This window comes from Megalobrama amblycephala, linkage group LG12 (genome assembly GCF_018812025.1).
Source record: "Megalobrama amblycephala isolate DHTTF-2021 linkage group LG12, ASM1881202v1, whole genome shotgun sequence".
NCBI lineage: Eukaryota > Metazoa > Chordata > Actinopteri > Cypriniformes > Xenocyprididae > Megalobrama > Megalobrama amblycephala.
The window spans coordinates 29,476,560-29,496,776 of NC_063055.1; the positions used below are offsets into that span (position 1 = coordinate 29,476,560).

At 38.4% G+C, this 20,217-nt stretch overlaps 1 protein-coding gene across 1 annotated transcript; it reads left to right on the forward strand.

Moving 5' to 3' along the window:
• The first annotated feature begins 516 nt into the window (after positions 1–516).
• LOC125280142 (putative aminopeptidase W07G4.4) lies at positions 517–16,888 on the forward strand. Its single transcript, XM_048210476.1, is given in 17 exon segments — positions 517–618; positions 2,228–2,269; positions 6,444–6,530; positions 6,606–6,758; positions 6,935–6,968; positions 6,970–7,044; positions 10,667–10,788; positions 10,895–10,994; positions 11,088–11,163; positions 11,967–12,052; positions 12,132–12,236; positions 12,316–12,391; positions 12,477–12,595; positions 14,105–14,191; positions 14,306–14,363; positions 14,441–14,622; positions 16,254–16,888. Coding segments are annotated over 17 exon segments (1,569 nt in total). The 5' UTR covers positions 517–607; the 3' UTR covers positions 16,410–16,888.
• The last annotated feature ends 3,329 nt before the right edge of the window (positions 16,889–20,217 follow it).

Genomic DNA, 20,217 nt, shown 5'->3' on the forward strand with positions numbered 1-20,217 from the left:
CGACCCAAAAACCAAGCGTTTAAGGACACAAAAGTGGATACAGGCAATTAACTACGCCCACTGGAGGGGAACATAATCAATGACAGAAAATATAATATATAAAACTGACATTTGGATATTTGACTTAACAGTGAGAAAATGTTTACTGCACACGTAGGCATACTGAGAGTCAGGATCCCAAAATTTACACGAGGACCCATTCTTCCTGCTGATGCTTCTTCATGTTTTATTGCCTGTATCCACTTTTTTTCTCCTTAAAGGCTGGCTTTTACGGTTCAGTTCAGTTTTTAGCTTGTTTGTACACCTTGTCACATAGCATTGTTTAGACATTGTTTTGTTTTTTGTTTTAAGTCAGAAATGACAAGTAGGCAGCCTCACACAATACAAAGTCAATGGAGACGGATGGATTGTTTTCCCCACGGTGTGGGCATGGCCTAAATGCGCCCTGTCTCTATAATGACCTCTAGCTCCACCTCTCTATGCATCACGTGACTCCATTTGGTCATGTGATTAGTCTGTCAGCTCAGCCAGAGCCGTTAAATAACGGCTCTGAGCTCAGCTGACATCATGACTTCACTTCTGCAAGGTGAGAGAAGGAAACGTGAAGATGCCTGTGAAGTAAGAGGATTATTTATAATTGTTAATGTTTAAAATAAGTTTCCATCATTACTGCTGTTTTCTGGGGTATGTTGTGTTTGTTACGATTATTATATATTTTTTGTTTCAAATTAAATTATTTTAATTAATAATTGCTAAAAGCTAGATATTGGTCTGTAGAAAGTCAGTGTTAAAATAGATGTGTTTAAATATTTTTCTGTGGAGATTTATTTATTCATCCGTTTCTTGGCAGGATAATGCAAAAGATATTTGGTTCGGTTTTTGCGCTTTGTTCCAGAGCAGGGGGTAAAATGCCAGCTATTTTTTATCAACGAAGAACTATTTATACTGTGAAAAAAAAAAAAAAAAAAAAAATAAAAATAAATATATATATATATATATATATATATATATATATATATATATATATATATATATATATATATATAATAAATGACTGGACATTAGAGCATACGGCATTCGCAGTTAACAGTGTACAAAGAGTGACTGTTTTGTCCACGCTTTTTGATTATCGTTGTTGTGATGTTTTGCGCATACATCGACTGAAACATACATTATCTGAACTCTGTCTGTTTTCCACGTTGCTATTTTAAACAAACCATATTAACCAATAGATGCGTCGTCATTCGAGATGGACCGCGGTGCAAGTGCGTACTGAACCGTAAGTGGAGAACCGCACGGTTCGATTTTTTTACCGAGAACCGTTGCACCCCTAATATATATATATATATATATATATATATATATATATATATAAATACTATTTTTAAATATTTACCTTTTTATTAATTGTTTTGTATTTTAATATCGTGATTTCTTACCAGTGTTTAGAAAGCAGTATGAAACCATAAAGTCAAGTTATATCAATTTTAACTTATTTATTTTTTTATTTTTATATTGTTGTTATTTTTTATTAATGTGCATTTTTTTTTTAAACTTTACTAAGTCTTCCATAGACTCACTATCACCCTGTCGCAGCCCCCATCCAGATGAAGGATAGCCTAATTAAATAACAGTTTTAGCAAAACAGTTCCTCATTGATGACATGACAACATTACAAATAAATTATGAGAAGTATTTGAATTTGCCATGTCAGCAGTGAGGAAATGGTTTTGTGGAAAGCTGCAAATGGTTTATTTGTCCCTCATCTGAAGATTGCAAATGTTTCAGTGCATTAATTCATTTGAATTGAATTGTCATTAAAATGCAAAATGTTTGCAGTTGCAAAAGTCCAGCAGTCTGAGACCTCTAAGACTCTGCACAATTTCTAGGATGCCAATCAAATAAGTAAATTTGCAAATATTACCATTAGTTAAAAAAAGTCTTTAAATAGAAAAACAGAAGCATATTCCTTTTGTCATAGTCTCAGTCTTTTTGGACCCCACTGTACATAACTGCCAAATGACACTCAAATGTCAATCAAACATTGTCAGAAATCATGAGAGCAGTTGAAATGAGTTGAGCTAAACATCAACTTATGTTTTAATTCTTGAAGAGCCTCTCATGACCGTAAACACGATAACTAAGCGAGATCCACTAAACCTTCAATGAAGCAAATTTCTCAACACATATGTAAAGTTTTCAGTCTTCTGTCTTTCCTTCCATCCAGTGTCCAGCCTATCAAGTCGACCATTGACTGCAAGGACAAGAGGTGAGTAAAGCCCAGCCTCAAACTTAATGTGCTAAATCTTGTGGCCTCACAGACGTGCAGTTTGGTGTCCCTGTCCCATTTGTCATTTTGTAATTCAGAAGGGTGCTCACGAGCGTGATAAAGAATATATCTATTTTTTGACAAATCATTTATTCCTTTTTAAACATAAAGTAAACAAATTTGTTTGTTATTTTTTTAATGCATCTAAAAGCTACAATAAATGTTTCACTGCTAGAGGTCACTCATTCAAAACAAAGGCATAGCTTGATGATGGAATCATGGAAGGCATTGTCTTCATGTCTACAGCCGGTGGAAAAGAATCGTGACGGGACTCGGGCAGAAATCATGTTCATGGATGAGATTATTAATGTTACTGTAGTATGAAGCAGAGCAGGGCCGAGCGCAACAGCGTTAAAAGATACACTATATTGCCAATAGTATTGGGTCACCCCTCCAAATCAATGAATTCAGGCGTTCCAATTCACTTCCATGGCCACAGGTGTATAAAATCAAGCACCTAGGCATGCTGATTGCTTCTGCAAACATTTGTGAAAGAATGGGTCACTCTCAGGAGCTCAGTGAATTCAAGTGTGGTACCGTGATAGGTTGCCACCTGTGCAATAAGTCCATTTGTGAAATTTTCTCACTACTAAATATTCCAACTGTTAGTGGTATCATGACAAAGTGGAAGCAACTGGGAACAACAGCAACTCAGCCACGAAGTGGTAGGCGCACAGTGCGCAGAAGTTGCCAACTTTCTGCAGAGTCAATAGCTACAGACCTCCAAACTTTGTCTGGCCTTCAGATTAGCTCAAGAACAACATGTAGAGAGCTTCATGGAATGGGTTTCCATGGCCGAGCAGCTGCATCCAAGCCTTACATCACCAAGTGTAATGCAAAGCGTTGGATGCAGTGGTGTAAAGCACGCCACCACTGGACTCGAGCAGTGGAGACGTGTTCTCTGGAGTGACAAATCACACTCTTCTGTCTGGCAATCTGATGGACGAGTCTGAGTTTGTCGGTTGCCAGGAGAATGGTACTTGCCTGACTGCATTGTGCCAAGTGTAAAGTTTGGTGGAAGGGGGAATATGGTGTGGGGTTGTTTTTCAGGGGTTGTGCTTGGCCCCTTAGTTCCAGTGAAAGGAACTCTTAATGCTTTAGCATACAAGACATTTTGGAAAATTTCATGCTCCCAATTTTGTGGGAACAGTTTGGGGATGGCCCCTTCCCGTTCCAACATGACTGCACACCAGTGCACAAAGCAAGGTCCGTAGAGACATGGATGAGCGAGGTTGGTGTGGAGGAACTTGACTGGCCTGCACAGAGTCCTGACCTCAACCCGATAGAACACCTTTGGGATGAATTAGAGCGGAGACTGTGAGCCAGGCCTTCTTGCCAACATCACTGCCTGACCTCACAAGTGCGCTTCTAGAAGAATGGTCAAAAATTCCCATAAACACACTCCTAAACCTTGTGGACAGCCTTCCCAGAAGAGTTGAAGCTGTTATAGCTACAAAGGGTGGGCCAACTCCATATTAAACCCTACGGATTAAGAATGGGCTGTCATTAAAGTTCATGTGCACGTAAAGGCAGGTGTCTCAAAACTTTTGGCAATATAGTGTATATTGAAGTGCTTTTATCTGTGTGAAGACTGCACAGTGTGCTCGAGTGTCAAGAGAACATTGTTGCACCACTGATAACAGCGGAAATGAGTGTCAAGAGAACATTGTTGCGCCACTGATAACAGCGGAAATGAGCGTCGAGAGAACGCTGTTGCGCCACTGATAACAGAGGAAATGAGCGTTGAGAGAACATTGTTGCGCCACTGATAACAGCGGAAATGAGTGTCGAGAGAACGCTGTTGCGCCACTGATAACAGCGGAAATGAGCGTCAAGAGAACGCTGTTGCGCCACTGTTGAGCGCAACACTGATAACAGCGGAAATGAGCGTCGAGAGAACATTGTTGCGCCACTGATAACAGCGGAAATGAGCGTCAAGAGAACGCTGTTGCGCCACTGATAACAGCGGAAATGAGCGTCGAGAACGCTGTTGCGCCACTGATAACACCAGAAATGAGCGTCAAGAACGCTGTTGTGCCACTGATAACAGCAGAAATGAGCGTCGAGAACGCTGTTGCGCCTCTGATAACAGCGGAAATGACGCTGTTGCGCGTAACAGCGAGATCAAGAGAACGCTGTTGCGCCACTGATAACAGCGGAAAGCGTCGAGAGACGCTGTTGCGCCACGTAACAGCAAGAGAACGCTGTTGCGCCACTGATAACAGCGGAAATGAGCGTCGAGAGAACGCTGTTGCGCCACTGATAACAGCGGAAATGAGCGTCGAGAACGCTGTTGCGCCAGATAACAGAAGCGTCGAGAGAACTGTTGCGCCACTGATAACAGCGGAAATGAGCGTCAAGAACGCTGTTGCGCCACTGATAACAGCGGAAATGAGCGTCGAGAGAACGCTGTTGCGCCACTGATAACAGCGGAAATGAGCGTCGAGAACGCTGTTGCGCCACTGATAACAGCGGAAATGAGCGCCAAGAGAACGCTGTTGCGCCACTGATAACAGCGGAAATGACGCTGTTGCGCGATAACAGCAAGAGAACGCTGTTGCGCCACTGATAACAGCGGAAATGAGCGTCAAGAGAACGCTGTTGCGCCACTGATAACAGCGGAAATGAGCGTTGAGAACGCTGTTGCGCCTCTGATAACAGCGGAAATGAGCGTCGAGAACGCTGTTGCGCCACTGATAACAGCGGAAATGAGCGTCGAGAACGCTGTTGCGCCACTGATAACAGCGGAAATGAGCGCCAAGAGAACGCTGTTGCGCCACTGATAACAGCGGAAATGAGCGCCAAGAGAACGCTGTTGCGCCACTGATAACAGCGGAAATGAGCGTCAAGAGAACGCTGTTGCGCCACTGATAACAGCGGAAATGAGCGTCGAGAGAACGCTGTTGCGCCACTGATAACAGCGGAAATGAGCGTTGAGAACGCTGTTGCGCCTCTGATAACAGCGGAAATGAGCGTCGAGAACGCTGTTGCGCCACTGATAACAGCAGGAACGATGACTCAGAATGATTTCAAAAACAACATATCCCAGTGCCAAATCGCATCTTATTTAACACAAATGAACAAATTGCTAATCAGATATTTCTTTTGTATTTGATACATCCGTGTCATGAGATGTTTCATAAAGTGGTGGGGACAATATCGACCTATGTACGCCTATGTAAAAATCTTGAATACTAAAGTTTGGTATTGTTTAAAGGGAACACTTCACAGATTATTGTAGAAGTAAAAAAGTTATAGAAGTTTGTTTATGAAAATTTTAAATATATAAAATATATATTTAAAATTTATGATATCTCGAAAAAAGAACTTTCAGTAAGATTTTTTTGTGTGCAATACCAAACTTTTTCACTAGACGACTTCCAGACTCCACCGGTGACTCTTCGATTTCCATATATAGTTTGAGTGATCTAAACCATATTTTTCCATACCTTTCAAAATATTTATGAAGACGACATCCTATTCAGAAGTAGTTTGGGCAGTAATGTTAATATTTGATTTGAATTCAATCACTAAAACACATATAAAAAACATACGGAAAGAATCAGAGCGTTTGTTATAGTTTGGCACCACATCACAAATGAAGAATCTATCGCTATTTACCTATTGCTCTGTCATTTCTTTTGAAAATCAGCCACCAAATATGAAAACTATAGTCTGAAAGCTTTCAAATTATATATAGTTTGTCAAGATTACCTTAGGTTTAAACTAAGATATTGTTGTTATAAATGTATAATGGCAAGTGTCCCATGGATGCGGGGAGGGGCAGTCCTAAAAATAATGGTTAAAAACATTTTTATAAATCAGAAATTCAGATATTTATTCTCTGTTATGTGTGAAATGTATTGATATTAAATATTGATATTGTACATGATGTATGTTTTTTTCATGGTATGATTTTTGGGGAATTGTATTGAATCCAGAAATTGAACAGTGCATGAGGGTTAATTTATATTTCAGTTTTAGTAATTTTAGTACTTTAGCTTAAACTTATTTTATTCCAATTAGCTTCTAAGGCAACATTTCAATATTTTGAGGGGTTTTTTTAAGTGTAAAAAGTGTAAAGGTTGATTTGGATTATTCCTCTCTTTTACAGATTTGATGGCATTATCTTGGTAGCCCAAAGTTATGAGGACCTCCCTGAAGGGCTGGAGAGTTTGAAAACACCATTACAGGACTACAGTTGCAGTGAGTTCAACACCACACACATCTATCCAGTTTAAAATTTTTAACTGCACACTTCTGTCACTCTTCTCATTCAGGTGGACTGTTGCTTCGGGGAAGAGGTCGTGGTTGTCAAGGCTCCTGATCTCCCTGGAAACAGATTGGTGTTTGCCTGCACTGGTCCAGTGAATCGGGATTATGATGATGTCCGGCGGTTCAGTGACGCTGCTGCTAATGGCATGAAGAGGTGCTTATGCAAACATGATGCGTATTGATCAACTTACATCCTGTGAAAACAATATTGTGTCTTTAATGTCCATGTCCTTGACCTGCTGTTCTTCTAGGACATATTTCTGTCTTTGAAAAAGACTTTTACTGATCTAAAGGTTTTGTTTCATTGATCTGAATTATTTTTTGTTGTAGGGCTCTGAAAACTGGCATGAAGCGTCCTCTGCTGGATTTGTCCCCCACATAACAGCTATGCAAAGAACACCCTGACAGCCGTGCTGGGAGCCCTGCATGCTCTCTACATGGTGAGAAGCATGGTTTTTATGTATGAATTATTTTTTTAATTGTACATTTTTAATTTTTACATTATTTCATTCAATCATCAGAATGGTCATGTTAAAAATTCAGTTTCCCCTAAAATGCACATTGACTTCCTTTTTCCTCCGCACATTGATCTAACCAGTGTTGTTGTTGTAAACGAAAACTATTAAAAAATAATTTATGATTTTAAAGTGTCCCTATTATGCTATTTTAAAGGTTTCTAATTTTGTTTTGGAGGTCTCCTACAATATGTTTAATTTTTAATTTTAATTTAACTTTCATAATATACATTGCACATCTGCAATACATTGCACATCAACTTCTCAAAGAGCAGCGTTGGGGTAACGCATTACAAGTAACTTAGATAATCAAATTACAAGTTAGTTACATAATCAGATTACTTTTTCAAGTAACTAGTAAAGTAACGCATTACTTTTAATTTAAAACAAAATATCTAAGTTACTTTTTCACATTTATTGACTGACAGCTCTCCTATCTCCATGTTGAACGAAATAGGGTAATGGTGCGTTCAAGTCCTCCTGGGAAGTTCGTATAGGTGGGAAGTTGTGTTTACGACGGCAGGTGCGTTCAAGTCACTTGTGTCTTGATGGCGGTGTGCCTTCTCTTAATTAATTACACAAAAATGCAGCACTTCTACTTATAGAAAATGAAGAACAAAGAATGTGCATCAGTTGTGTTTAGCTTTTTTTATGTTTTTAATAAATTTATGAAGCCACTGTAAACTTAATCGTTACATATTATATTGTTATATTATAATGCTACCATATTTTGAGCTGGCAATTAGCGCACTTCGTTGTAAATAGAAAAGCCTGACAAAGTCACTGCTAAATACCTATAATATTCTGGTATTCCAACATGTTTCTCACTGACATGCCTCCAACTCATACAAATCGGGGTTTAAAGAGAATCCTGAACTTCCCACTCATATTTACGACATTGTGGTGGCGTTCATTTGCGTTCAGCTCGTAAATACGATCTTTCCGACATGACTTGAACGCACCATAAGTGTGGAGGCATTGTGTGTGCTTTGTAAACGTGATGGGTATTGTATTTCTAGACTAAATGTGAACATGCATTTACTCATCTAAGTTCCACAAAACATCTAGTATTCCTCAAAATGAATAAAAACAGTGAAATGCAATCTCACAATTTTACGCAAAACCTGTAATAATTAACAATATTAAATTACACAAATATGTTTATTAACTATGATTGTCTTTGCTGCTGACCTTCAATGATCTAATTCGACCATACTAATAAGCACAAATTACTATAGATTATATTTAGAAATAAGAGTGTTGAACTTCCTTCTCCTGTATCCAATTCTTCTTTAATCATCACAGCTGAAAGGTAAGTTTGAGTTGCGCCCTCTACTGTACAGGTGTAAATATACTTTTCCTTCAGCCTGAGGCTTATTAATTTCACTTTTGGTGTGAAAGGGCCTTAACATTTGCCAAAAATAGAACTTTTTTGTTGTTATTTAAAAAACAAACAAGCAAGCACAGCCCAGGTGAAAAAAAGTAACGCAAAAATAATGTAACATTACTTTTCATAAAAAGTAACCATAGACTGTAAAAAAAATATGGACGTAGTGTCTGTGACGTCACCTGTAGATTTCTGAAGAGCATTTTTGAAGCCCAAAAGCGGCCGTTGCCATCTTGTCAGCGCGTCATCACGCGTCACTCCCGGATAACTGAAAATGAGCAAAGAGGCGGGACGTAGTTTGAACTGATGTCCATTATTAGCGTCCACTGAAAAACAAACAACAGCACTTTTTGTCCACAAAAGCATTAAATCCATGAAATATTGATATATTATCCATTGTTTGCATCACATTTCTTCTGAATGATCTGCTCTCCATCATCGTTCTTTAAGAAATTATGCAATCTGAGCAGCGTTTATATATACAGTTGTAAAACTGTATATGATCGTATACATTAGACTCTCACAAACAAATGAGCCTGCGTCTGTTAGGAAAATCGTCCCGAGGCGTGCCTCATCCCGGTCCTCTTAATTAGCAATTGAATGAACAATCACTCAGCGCTGAGGGAGAGTATAAAGTCTCCTCTTTATTTAGCTGGGTCTGAGATTATATTGAAAGAGTACAAGGGGTGTAGTATGGATTTAACCAATGAAAGAGATCAGATAATGGTATAGGAATGTGATACATATAGAAAAACAAGTCTAAATATGGTCAACTTCTGGCCAAGTACCCATGCCTTCCTGAGGGTCCAAGAAGACCCTCTTCATTACTTGCAATACAAAAGGCAGGGACCATTCCCCGTCTCACCATTGGGTCTGGAAGGGCCTCATACCTGTCGGATTTTGTGGTGTCTTGAGAGGCATATTCTCCAGCCATTGTCATTGTAGTAAATCTGATGAACAAAACTCAGCCAATGCCAAGACGATCCAACAACGTGTGTTCTGTTTATCTTTCTGCGTGTGTGCACATGTACACAGACGCACATCTGTCTCGAACATGTCGCGAGCCATATTATTTGATAATTATATGAAATAATGCAGAAAAAAGCACAAACACGGCAGAGATGCCAAATTCCACGGCTGGAAATAGCTGAGGTAAAGTGACGGCTCACAGACAGCAGCGGCAAACCTGTCACTCAAGTGGCCACGCCCTTAATTATGCAGAACTTTAAGGCTTAATGTAATTTAAACGGATGAGTTATAAAAAAATTCACCCCCCTCAGAGTTGTCATGAAGGGAAAAACCAGGCTGTAAATGTTTTTTTCAGCTGTAAAGTTGGGCATTTTAACATGGGGGTCAATGAGATTCTGCTCTTTTTTGGAGCCTGTCTCTAGTGACCAGTCGATGAATTGCAGTTTAAGTCACTTCCGTATTGTCTTCAAGAGAAACTGGGGGAGGTTGCCAGTTGAAAGTAACTAATTAACGCAATTAGTTACTTTTTTAGGTGGCAATGTAAAATTCTAATGCATTACTTTTAAAAGTAACTTTCCTCAACACTGTCAAAGAGTCTGAAAATGACTCTGAAAAAATTCACTCTCTAAGCCCCACATTTCCGAGAGCTACTCTGCTCTGATTGGTCTGATGGCACGGTCTGTTGTGATTGGTCGACTGCTCACAGCGCATGTCGGAAAAGTAACGCAGATTACCAGATCTAAATTTCTGTTCTGGAGGCTTCCTCAGCTCTTGTATACTCAGTGATACAAACAGTAACAAAGTCATCGGTTTCTACTGTATAAATTTGAGCTTGAATGCTCATCCTTTTGAAGTGCATGCAAAGTGGATTTGCTTTCGAGGTGCAGAAAACAGCATCTTCTCGACATGTCGACAACACAAACCAAACTCTACACTCTACAACTACAGTGTTTGAGGATCAAAGTAGATATTGTTCACAGGCAGCCAGTGAAGAGCATATGCTGGCATTATGCAAATGTGTTACAAACCTACATAGATTTAAGCAGGAAGTAAGACTGGAATTACAGTTCAGAATCACAAATAGCTTTTTAACACACTTGCATGAAAGGTAATATCTGAAAAGCATAATGTTGGTGCTTTAAGCTAAAAAAAAATAAAAATATATATATATATTAATATCTGTGTCATCAGCCTCTAGAGGTGAGGGAGTCCAAGACGTCCTCTCATAAGGTGGCGGTGCTGGGCGTCTGGGCGAAGAACCAGACAGAGGGAGCCGCCATTACTGAGCTAGCTACTGCTCTGGAGAGTGGCAGGTATGATTGTGTGTCCTTCATTGTGTCCCCAATTTTTAGCTATCATTTTGACTAAGACCTACAGTGTACAATAAGCAATAAAAAAGGTCATTTGCGTATGGTGCAGGTTTGTCTGCCGTGATATCGGCGGCTCTGACCCGGAGCGAATGGCTGCCCCACGTGTAGCTGAGTATGTTGAAGCAGTCTTCAAGGATAGTCCTGTAACGGTGAGTCTTTGAGTAAACATTTGATAGAGTTTGAAGCTGTATCTCATGTCAATATGAACTGACATGCTTCATTCATCTTCTTGTGTTTCTTAGGTGGAAGTAGTGAGTGATTTGGATATTCTGGAGGAGAAGTACCCCTGTTTGGCTGCAGTCAACCGCTGTGCTAACAGTAAGAGCAGAGTTTAATATGGAATATGTATACAGTATATTGATATATATAATGTGGATATATATGGATATGGAATATGGATGTATATAATATGGATATAATATCTATATAACGTAATGTGGATTTAATATGGAATTACAGAGAAATGTCCTGCTTGTTTCAAATTGGTTAGAGACAAAACTAGATCCCTCAAAGCACTGATCCATGCTGTCTAGATTGATAACCAAAATAGAGAAAATGCAGGATTTATTTATTTATAAATAAATTCATAACATTTTATTTCAAACACTGAATTTATTTTTATTTTTTCCCAAAACAGAAAAAAATATAATTTATTTTTATTTAATTATTTATTTTTGAAAGGAATTAACACTTTTATTCTGCAAGGATGCATTAAATTGATTAAAAGTGACAATAAAGACATTTATAATGCCACAAAAGATCTCTATTTCAAATACATGCTATTCATTTAAGAATCCTGGGGAAAAAAATTATCATGGTTTCCACAAAAATATTAACACTGTTTTCAACGATAATAATAGTAAAATAAATAATTAAAAATGCATCAGATCAGCATATTAGAATGATTTCTGAAGGATCATGTGACACTGAAGACTGGAGTAATGATGCTGAACATTCAGCTTTCGCCATCACAGGAATAAATTACACTTTAAAAATATATGTTAATAGAAAACACTTATTTTAAATTATAATAATATTTCACAATATTATTGTTTTTACTGTTTTTTGTTTTTGTTCATGTGTCATTAAGTTGTGTTAAAAAGCTGATGTTTCTGCTTCAGCTGTGCCGCACCATCAGGCCAGAGTGATCAAGCTGAGTTACAGTGGAGAAGGACCCATTCAACAGACTCTCATGCTGGTTGGCAAGGTAATATTTAGGTTAATTGTATTTGGACACCCAGGATAGAGCAGTTTCCAGTCCATATGTACATTGTATGTTGTTTCAGGGCGTTACGTATGACACCGGTGGAGCGGACATCAAGGCCGGTGGAGTCATGGCTGGAATGCACAGAGATAAATGTGGATCTGCGGCTGTTGCTGGCTTCTTCCAGGTATGATCCCATACACACCTGCTCATATTACTGAAGATAAGAAGAATATTAGAGTCTAATATCATTGTTGTTGTTTTAGGTCCTAGCCAAACTAAAGCCCAAACACCTGAAGGTTGTGGGTGCGATGGGAATGGTGCGGAACAGTGTCGGAGCTGGTAAGCAGCTTAGTCTGCATGTGTTGACAGGTTTGGGTGTCTGTTACGAAGTATTTGTCATCCTTTTTTTTTTACCCTTTGACAGATTGTTATGTGGCAGACGAGTTGATGGTGACTCGTGCCGGTCGTAGAATCCGAGTTGGAAACACCGATGCTGAAGGAAGAATGGTCATGGTGGACCTGCTGTGTGAGATGAAGGAGCAGGTACACACATATATCGGCATAGAATAGTATGAATTATTATTTTAAGATTTAAAAGGATACTATCATAAGATCAAAATCATCTTGTTATATAAAATTATACCTTTAACTGTACTCTCATTCTGTCTAATTTGCTTGTGTGTAACACCTACTGCTCTACATATCTTTTTTACAAGATGTTTAAAATATATTAAAATAGAAAAAAAAAAAAATCTTTAAATTGTAATAAGATTTCACAATATTGCTGTTTTTACTGTATTTTTGATCAAATAAATACAGTGAGCATAGGTTTATTTCAAAAACATTATTAAATCTTACTGACCCCAAACTTTTAAATGGTATTTTATTATATTATACATATAATATGAAAAAAAAAAATGTTTATTAAAATTTTATACAATAAAAGAAATCAAAGAAAGCATGTGGTTGTTGTTAAGCCAGTTTTCACCTAGTACAGTGGAAGTAGGGTTTGCTTGTGTGTAGCACCTACAGCTCTGCATGTCTTTTTATAAGACGTTAATAACAAGCATCTAAATTTTAACATGGTCCCCGATTTCTTCAGTCTGGCCTTCTCATGTTTAGCTTCACATTTCAGCACCGTTCATTTATGAAAAATCACAATAATGCAGGCTTCGCATACTTATATTAGAGCTGCACGATTAACCGTTAAAAGATCGCAATCTTGATTCAAACACCCATGCGATCTCATTCCTAAATGACAACAATTCATCTGTGTCTATTAAACCTTTGACAAAATCACACCGGAACATTCAAATCTGCATTTGGGCTGCCGGTGAGCCAGAGAGAGCAGTTATCATTTACAGTATAGGTATGAAATGGCTTCACGAACATCAACCACACAGTTTCGTTATTTCTGTGATACTAGGATAAACGTTTATAGTTCGGATATAAACACTGATGTCTGTGATAGCAAAATAGAGTGAAACACCTTTTGAAAGTAACATGGCGCTTCAAATAACGATTGTATCAATTACATCGTTACAGCACTAGGTGGTGACGAAACCATTTCTATCTACATACACTGCGGGTCCCCTTACATGTTAAGTTGCCATTTTACGCCGGCGTGTCTCTACAGCAGCCCTAAACGGACAAACTGCTCTACGGAGCACGTTTCATCACTATGTTGTTCTTTTTCTTTGTTGCTGTTTTTAGAGGCAGCTTGCATTGTCACTACATAGAAAACAAATAAAGTAGTAGTAGTACTAGCAGTAGTAGTCCTCCAGTAGTAGTTTATTAGAAACAGAGACTGTTCTTTGTTAGAAGTAAGAAGAAACCTCATTGCTTGACTGGCTACTCTCTGCTGTCTCAAACGACCACATCATTGTCCTGTGTCAGACACCATAGCTTCTCTATGTGCTTCGAAAGGGAGGGGTGAGCAGTGTACTGAGCAATTCGCAACCTCAACACTAGATGCCGCTAACATTTACACACTGCAACTTTAAGTATGATATTATATTTTGGTGTCTGGACCTCTCATGTATGTTTCTGTAGGCGTTGAAGGAGAAGGTGTCTCCTCATCTCTTCACTATTGCCACTCTGACAGGACATGCTGGCAGAGCCATGGGACCAAACTACTCTGTGAGTACTTCAACATATCTTCCAAGGGTAGAGAAAAAAACAATGTTCATCACACATCAGTGCTACTGTGACCGTTTTGATTTTGACCGTGTCACTCTCCATGTGTCAATGTAGATCATAATGGATAACGGTGCTGCTCAACGCTCAGGAAACGCTCTGCAGTGGCAGAAAGGTAAGAAGAGCTAAGATGCATTTGTTTTTGTTTCTATAAACGTAGTTTCATTTGTCAGAAATCTGTTTGTATGGCAGCGGGAGAGGTGCTGGGAGATCCGTTTGAGGTGTCCACTATTCGTCGGGAGGATTATGAGTTCCACAAAGGGAAGTCTGAGTATGAGGAGATCCTGCAGTCCAATAACCTGCCCTCGACATCCACACCACGGGGACACCAGGGGCCCGCCGCCTTCCTCATCATGGCTTCTGGACTGGATGAGGTAGATGCACACACACTCACCTATGGATTCTATCTCAGCATGGAGAACTATGGGAAGAACCTTATTCCTGATGTAGTATCAGTTTAGGGTTTATTAACTCTTTCCACGCCATTGACGAGATTTTCCGTTATTTATGACACAGCACTTCCCCAGCATTGATGAGTTTTTCTGGCAATCCGTGTTTTCACCGTTTCCAAACGAATGCGCCCTTCAAAGTAGAGGTCCCGATCAGATTTGGATCAAACTGGAATGTTAAAGATTTCATTTCGTAGTGTAGCTAGTAAGCCAACAGTTTTCATTTATTCGTATTTTAGACTTAGTCTATAGTTTTGAGTGACAGATGTTGTATTTAATTCAGCCTATTTATCTCTGTGACATTTTTTTATGGTGTTGACAGTATCACAAGACAAATAACAAATAAAATTCTTGTATAGCCAACATTTTATATTTGTTATCCCTAATCTCTTTCTTTAGGGGAAGTTTAAATGTGAGATTTTGAAAATGATCTAAATTTGGCGGTACCTGACGGGTTGGGAAGAAAATCATTAGTAGGTGAACACAGTGAATTTTAAGCAGGAGCCGGTAGGTGCGGAATAGAACCTTGCGGGAGTGGGATGAAAAACAGTCCCGCGCAGACCTCTACTTCGAAGGATGCAGCCTCTGAATTTGGACGCAGCACAAGTGTGCTGTACACAACCTGAAAAGTGAAGCCAAAACATTTTGATCGCCCCCTGGTGGCTGGCTGCAGTATAGGTCATAAACCCTGCCCTCTTTATGTAATCGAATTTAAGTAATTTTTTTTTTCCAAAGATGGTGGGCCTCATTTATAAAATGTTGCACAGAAATAGTCCTAAATTTGATCTTAAGATCATTTCTCAAATGTGCATGTGTGATTCATATAAGGAACGTACGCACAGAAAATGCACATACTCCTCTCCTTCAAATGTGAAATCTATAAATCACAATTGATCTTGAACTTGCATGCAGCAGAACGGTTTCAGTTCTCCGTCTTGTAAATGACGCCTAATTAATGCAATTTACATTCAAAAGATCACCAGTCAACATCCAAATTCTTTCATTTAGAATGACGAACTGCAGCAAAAATAGCTTAGATTTCCAAAAAACCTGTAGTAGGTGTATTTTGGCTACAGTTTTTTAAAGTGAAGGAAGCGGAGATGCACTGTCCATCTTTTTTACAATAAAGCAGAAGGAGCGGATAGTTGTTCACGCAAAAGTAAGCTAACGTGATCACCAAACAATAAACGGCATATAATGAACACTGCCTAATGTTACCGAATGAAATGTTGAACTTACGAAGAGGTAACGGCTGTGTAGTTTTGGGGATGTTGATGGACTCAATCTACATTTTGATCCTGATTCTGATCTGGACAAAGTCTGACAAAAACACGATTTTCTCAGCTTTGTTAACCACCGTAAAAAATTAATGAAGCTAATAATTATTTTGTTTGTTTTTGGTTCATGTTCTGGGGGCCATGCAAGTTTTGTGATGAAAAATGCTGGCACTGGCAACTTAATAAAATGCTGATGGAGAAAAAGATAAAAACCCTAACACCAAACCTAACATTTTTGCAAAAATGCATATATTAACTATCTACACATTTGCCCCTCAGCATGGAGTGGACTCAGACAAACCTTTGCCTTACTCCCATATCGACATTGCTGGATCCAGCGGCCCTTTCCCTGGTGTCCCAACAGGAGCCCCAATTCTTGCCATGGCGACAAATTACAATCTTCATGTAATTCATCATCTGTCATTTATCAATTAATAGCTTTCAAATCTGCTCCGTCTGGCGCATAGTGTGGCCAAATAATGGCGCTTTTATCCTTCCATCATGAACAGCATCCATCTTTTTCCTTTTGTTGTTGCTACATACATACATACATAAATGAATGCATCTCTTCACATCCTTAAAAACCTCTGCGCTCCTCTCGCTCACACATAATCTTCTATTTTATCACATTTTTTTACTATTGTGCAGGTTTTCCATATCTAATAAACATTTACTGAGATTAATGTTAATGAACCAAACCAAAGTGTTTCATGTCTGTTCTTACCCTGTAGCCTTACAGTTTCTCAGCTTAGGGGGGGAGTGAGGATGTTGAGCCAGTGGTTTGATATTGAATTGCATCTATGACTTTGTTCGGCAGTACTGTGAGAAGAATAATGCATTTGTGTAACCGCCCATTTTGTAGAAGTACAATTTTGTGTGTAATGAAAAAATGAGAATAAAAGCATTTTGGCAAATAAAAGAAGCATGATGTCTTCTGTATCCAACTGGAAGTCTTGTTGATCTGTGACCATAAGAATAAATGTCTTTGTGAATACTGAATAGAATATGATTTGAATTAAAGTTTATGGAATGCCATAGTACAACAAAGTTATTTTAATGCAATTTAAAATGTGCGTCTAAAATGGTTTAATTTACAATTGTTTTATTTGTAACACTTTACAATAAGGTTTCATTTGTTGTATCTCTTAACATTAGCTAATGAACTGTAAACTAACATGAATGTGAACATTTTTATTAACTAACATTAACAAAGGTTAATAAATGCTATTAGAACATTTTTAGTTCATGTTAATGCATTAATATTAACAAATAATATTACAAAGTATACTTCACTTGACTTGTTTGGTACACAGGCGTTCTACGCACGCACATTGTGACAAATTGCAATATCTCTATGAGTTACAACCATAGACTGTAGTTAAAAAAAATAAATAAATAAATAAATAAAAAAAAACTTTTCAATCCATATAAACATCTTTGTATTCTTTCAGTTGTACAAATGAGGGTGCTTTCCGGTCTGTTGTGTTCATGCAGTTTTTCTTCTACTACCTTGTGAATCGACGCCCCCAGGGCACGGTTGCCACTTTGTAGATAAAGTAATTACTGCAAAGAAATTAAATGCGCATATGCAACCTGCGTGCAAAGTATGTGCAGTTACAAAAATTTGGTGGTTGCCAGTTATTTTCAAAGGAAAGTAGCTAAAGTCTGCCCAAAAGTTCGCTAAATGTCACCAGATGATGTCATGTGTCACTTTGCATATTTGTGCATATTTGCATAATATAATATAATATGATATAATATAGCCAGACGTCCAAAAAAGCTGTTCTCATTTCGTATATATACATATATATTTTTTGTCAGACAACAGAATGAGTATGATATAGTGAACAACTGCATTTTTTATAGGCTATGGCCCAGTTTCACAGACAGAGCTTAGACTAAGCCAGGATTAGGCCTTAGTCCAATTAGGACATTTAAGAAAAAAAAACAAAACAAACATTACTGGTGTGCATCTTAAAACAACAGCACTGACATATTAAAGGGGTGGTTCAATGCAATTTCACTTTTTTAACTTTAGTTAGTGTGTAATGTTGCTGCTTGAGCATAAACAGTATCTGCAAAGTTACAGCGCTGAAAGTTCAATGCAAACGGAGATATTGTCTTTTAAAGTTATGGCAGTTTAATGCCTACAAAAACGACCGGTTTGGACTACAACAAGCTTCTTCACGGGTTGGTGACATCATAAACCCTGCAAAACACACCCCCCGGGAACACGAGTGGGCGAGATCATGTCATGCAGCATGTGGAAGCGGAAGAGTTGTGTACAACGTCCGTGAGCGAATCACGATACACGGGGCCAGCTACCAACCTGCTAACCAATATGAGCACATTTCGTATTTCGGAGGGAGTTGCTTCATAGAACCACAAAGTTAAACGAGCCGTTCATAGGACAATGGAAACAGAGGTGTAAAATAAAGGTAAAATATATGAAAAATACAGCGTTTAAAAAAAAAAAAAAAAAAAAAAAAAAAAAAACAAGCCTTAAAACATGTTAAACTTTGCCCCAAAAACACAATCAAGCCTAGAAAAAAAAACACTGAACCACCCCTTTAACCCTTTAAGACCTGAAGGCTTTTTTAGAGTTTTTTTTTTCTGAGCGACACACACAAAAGTAAAGACTCATAACTCCAAAACTCTAGCAAGGAGAGTCAAAAGGTAGGTATCATTTGATAGAAAACATTTTATATTTTAAGAAAATATAAATTACATTACATTTGGACATTTTCTTGCTGAGAAACAGCTGATAAAAGACAAAAAATATATATAATTTTTTTAAAATAATTTTTCTTTTTTTTTTATTTGACATGGAATAACTCAGAAACACAATAAGATGGCTAAAAAAATCTTCTTTGGTGATGCTCACCTATATGTGAGCTGCATCTGGTTCAAATTTCGTGGTGATATTATAAAGAATAGTTTGAAAAATTGTTGTTCATTTTTTCCGCAGCCAGGTGGCGCCAACGGGCGGTAAACTCCGGTTTAGTGGTGCTTCTCAGCAGTCGTTAGGAGTTTTTCAAAATGCTTAGATGCATTAAAAAGATGAGATTCTAAGCTTTAAAATGATATCTATTTTGTTTTTTGGATACACACTGCATCCCGGAGAGATGAGAGACATGTTTTTAGCCAAGTATGTTAAATCATTTCGTGAGTAATATTTTGTGATCAACGCGATATATTATATTGATATATTAAATATATATTATATTTGGATTCATTTTAATCTTGAGAATCTGCTTTAAATATTGATGTGCCATTTTTTATGATCTGTGCATTTTTCATGAAGTTATGAGCACGTGAAATATACATACCTGTATTCAGTTAGCGGCTGTGCTATTTTTGTTGTAAACGCATATTACTCAGACTCATTAGAGGGTGAAAACCACGCAACAGAAGCATGTTGGAGGCTTGATATGAAAGTTTAAAGTCTCTGGTTTTGTATGCAAAAAGAATTTTTGTGCTACCTATATGGATTCAATTTTTATTGGCTTTTAAAGAGAGATACGCAAATGGGAGCGCCGACGCTCCATCCGGTCTTAAGGGGTTAAGATATGTCAGTGCAAGTTGCTTTCAGTTAAAACAGCTCAAACATGCATTTTAGTCTAGGACTAGCTTAAGCCATAACCCCGGTTCTCTGAAACATCGAGTGGAGAGATCCACCTATGGGAAGGGCATCCATACCGGACTCTGCTGAAGCATCCAATTGCACTAAGTCTGGCTAGACAGACATAAGTGCACAGTAAATGCCAGGTAAGGCCCCACCCCCTTACCTGAAATAATATAGGGCCTGCACACTCTGCTGTTCTCCAGTATTTATATTCGCTTCTCGTGTGGCAAGTGGGGCAAAGCTGGTGGATCTCTTCACTCAATGTTTCAGAGAACCAGGGTTAAGACAGTAACCTATTGTTCTCTTTCATCATCTAGTGTTCGAGATCCACCTATGGAAGAGACATGGACAGCTCCATGATTGCCCAATACACTCACAATGAGGTTCTGCAAACCAGAGAAGGACAGTCGCCCCAAGGGTGCGGTTCCTGACACATCACATAATCATGCACCTGGCAACCCTGACGCACACACAGCTGCTGCGCACAGGCAAGACATGAAACATGTATGATGCCCACACAAGAAAAGAACCCAGCAACACATATATACACACCCAGGCAGGAGTGTGCGTGGCCTGCCGGCCCATTCGCCCTCTGTTTCTTCACTCCAATGTGTAATT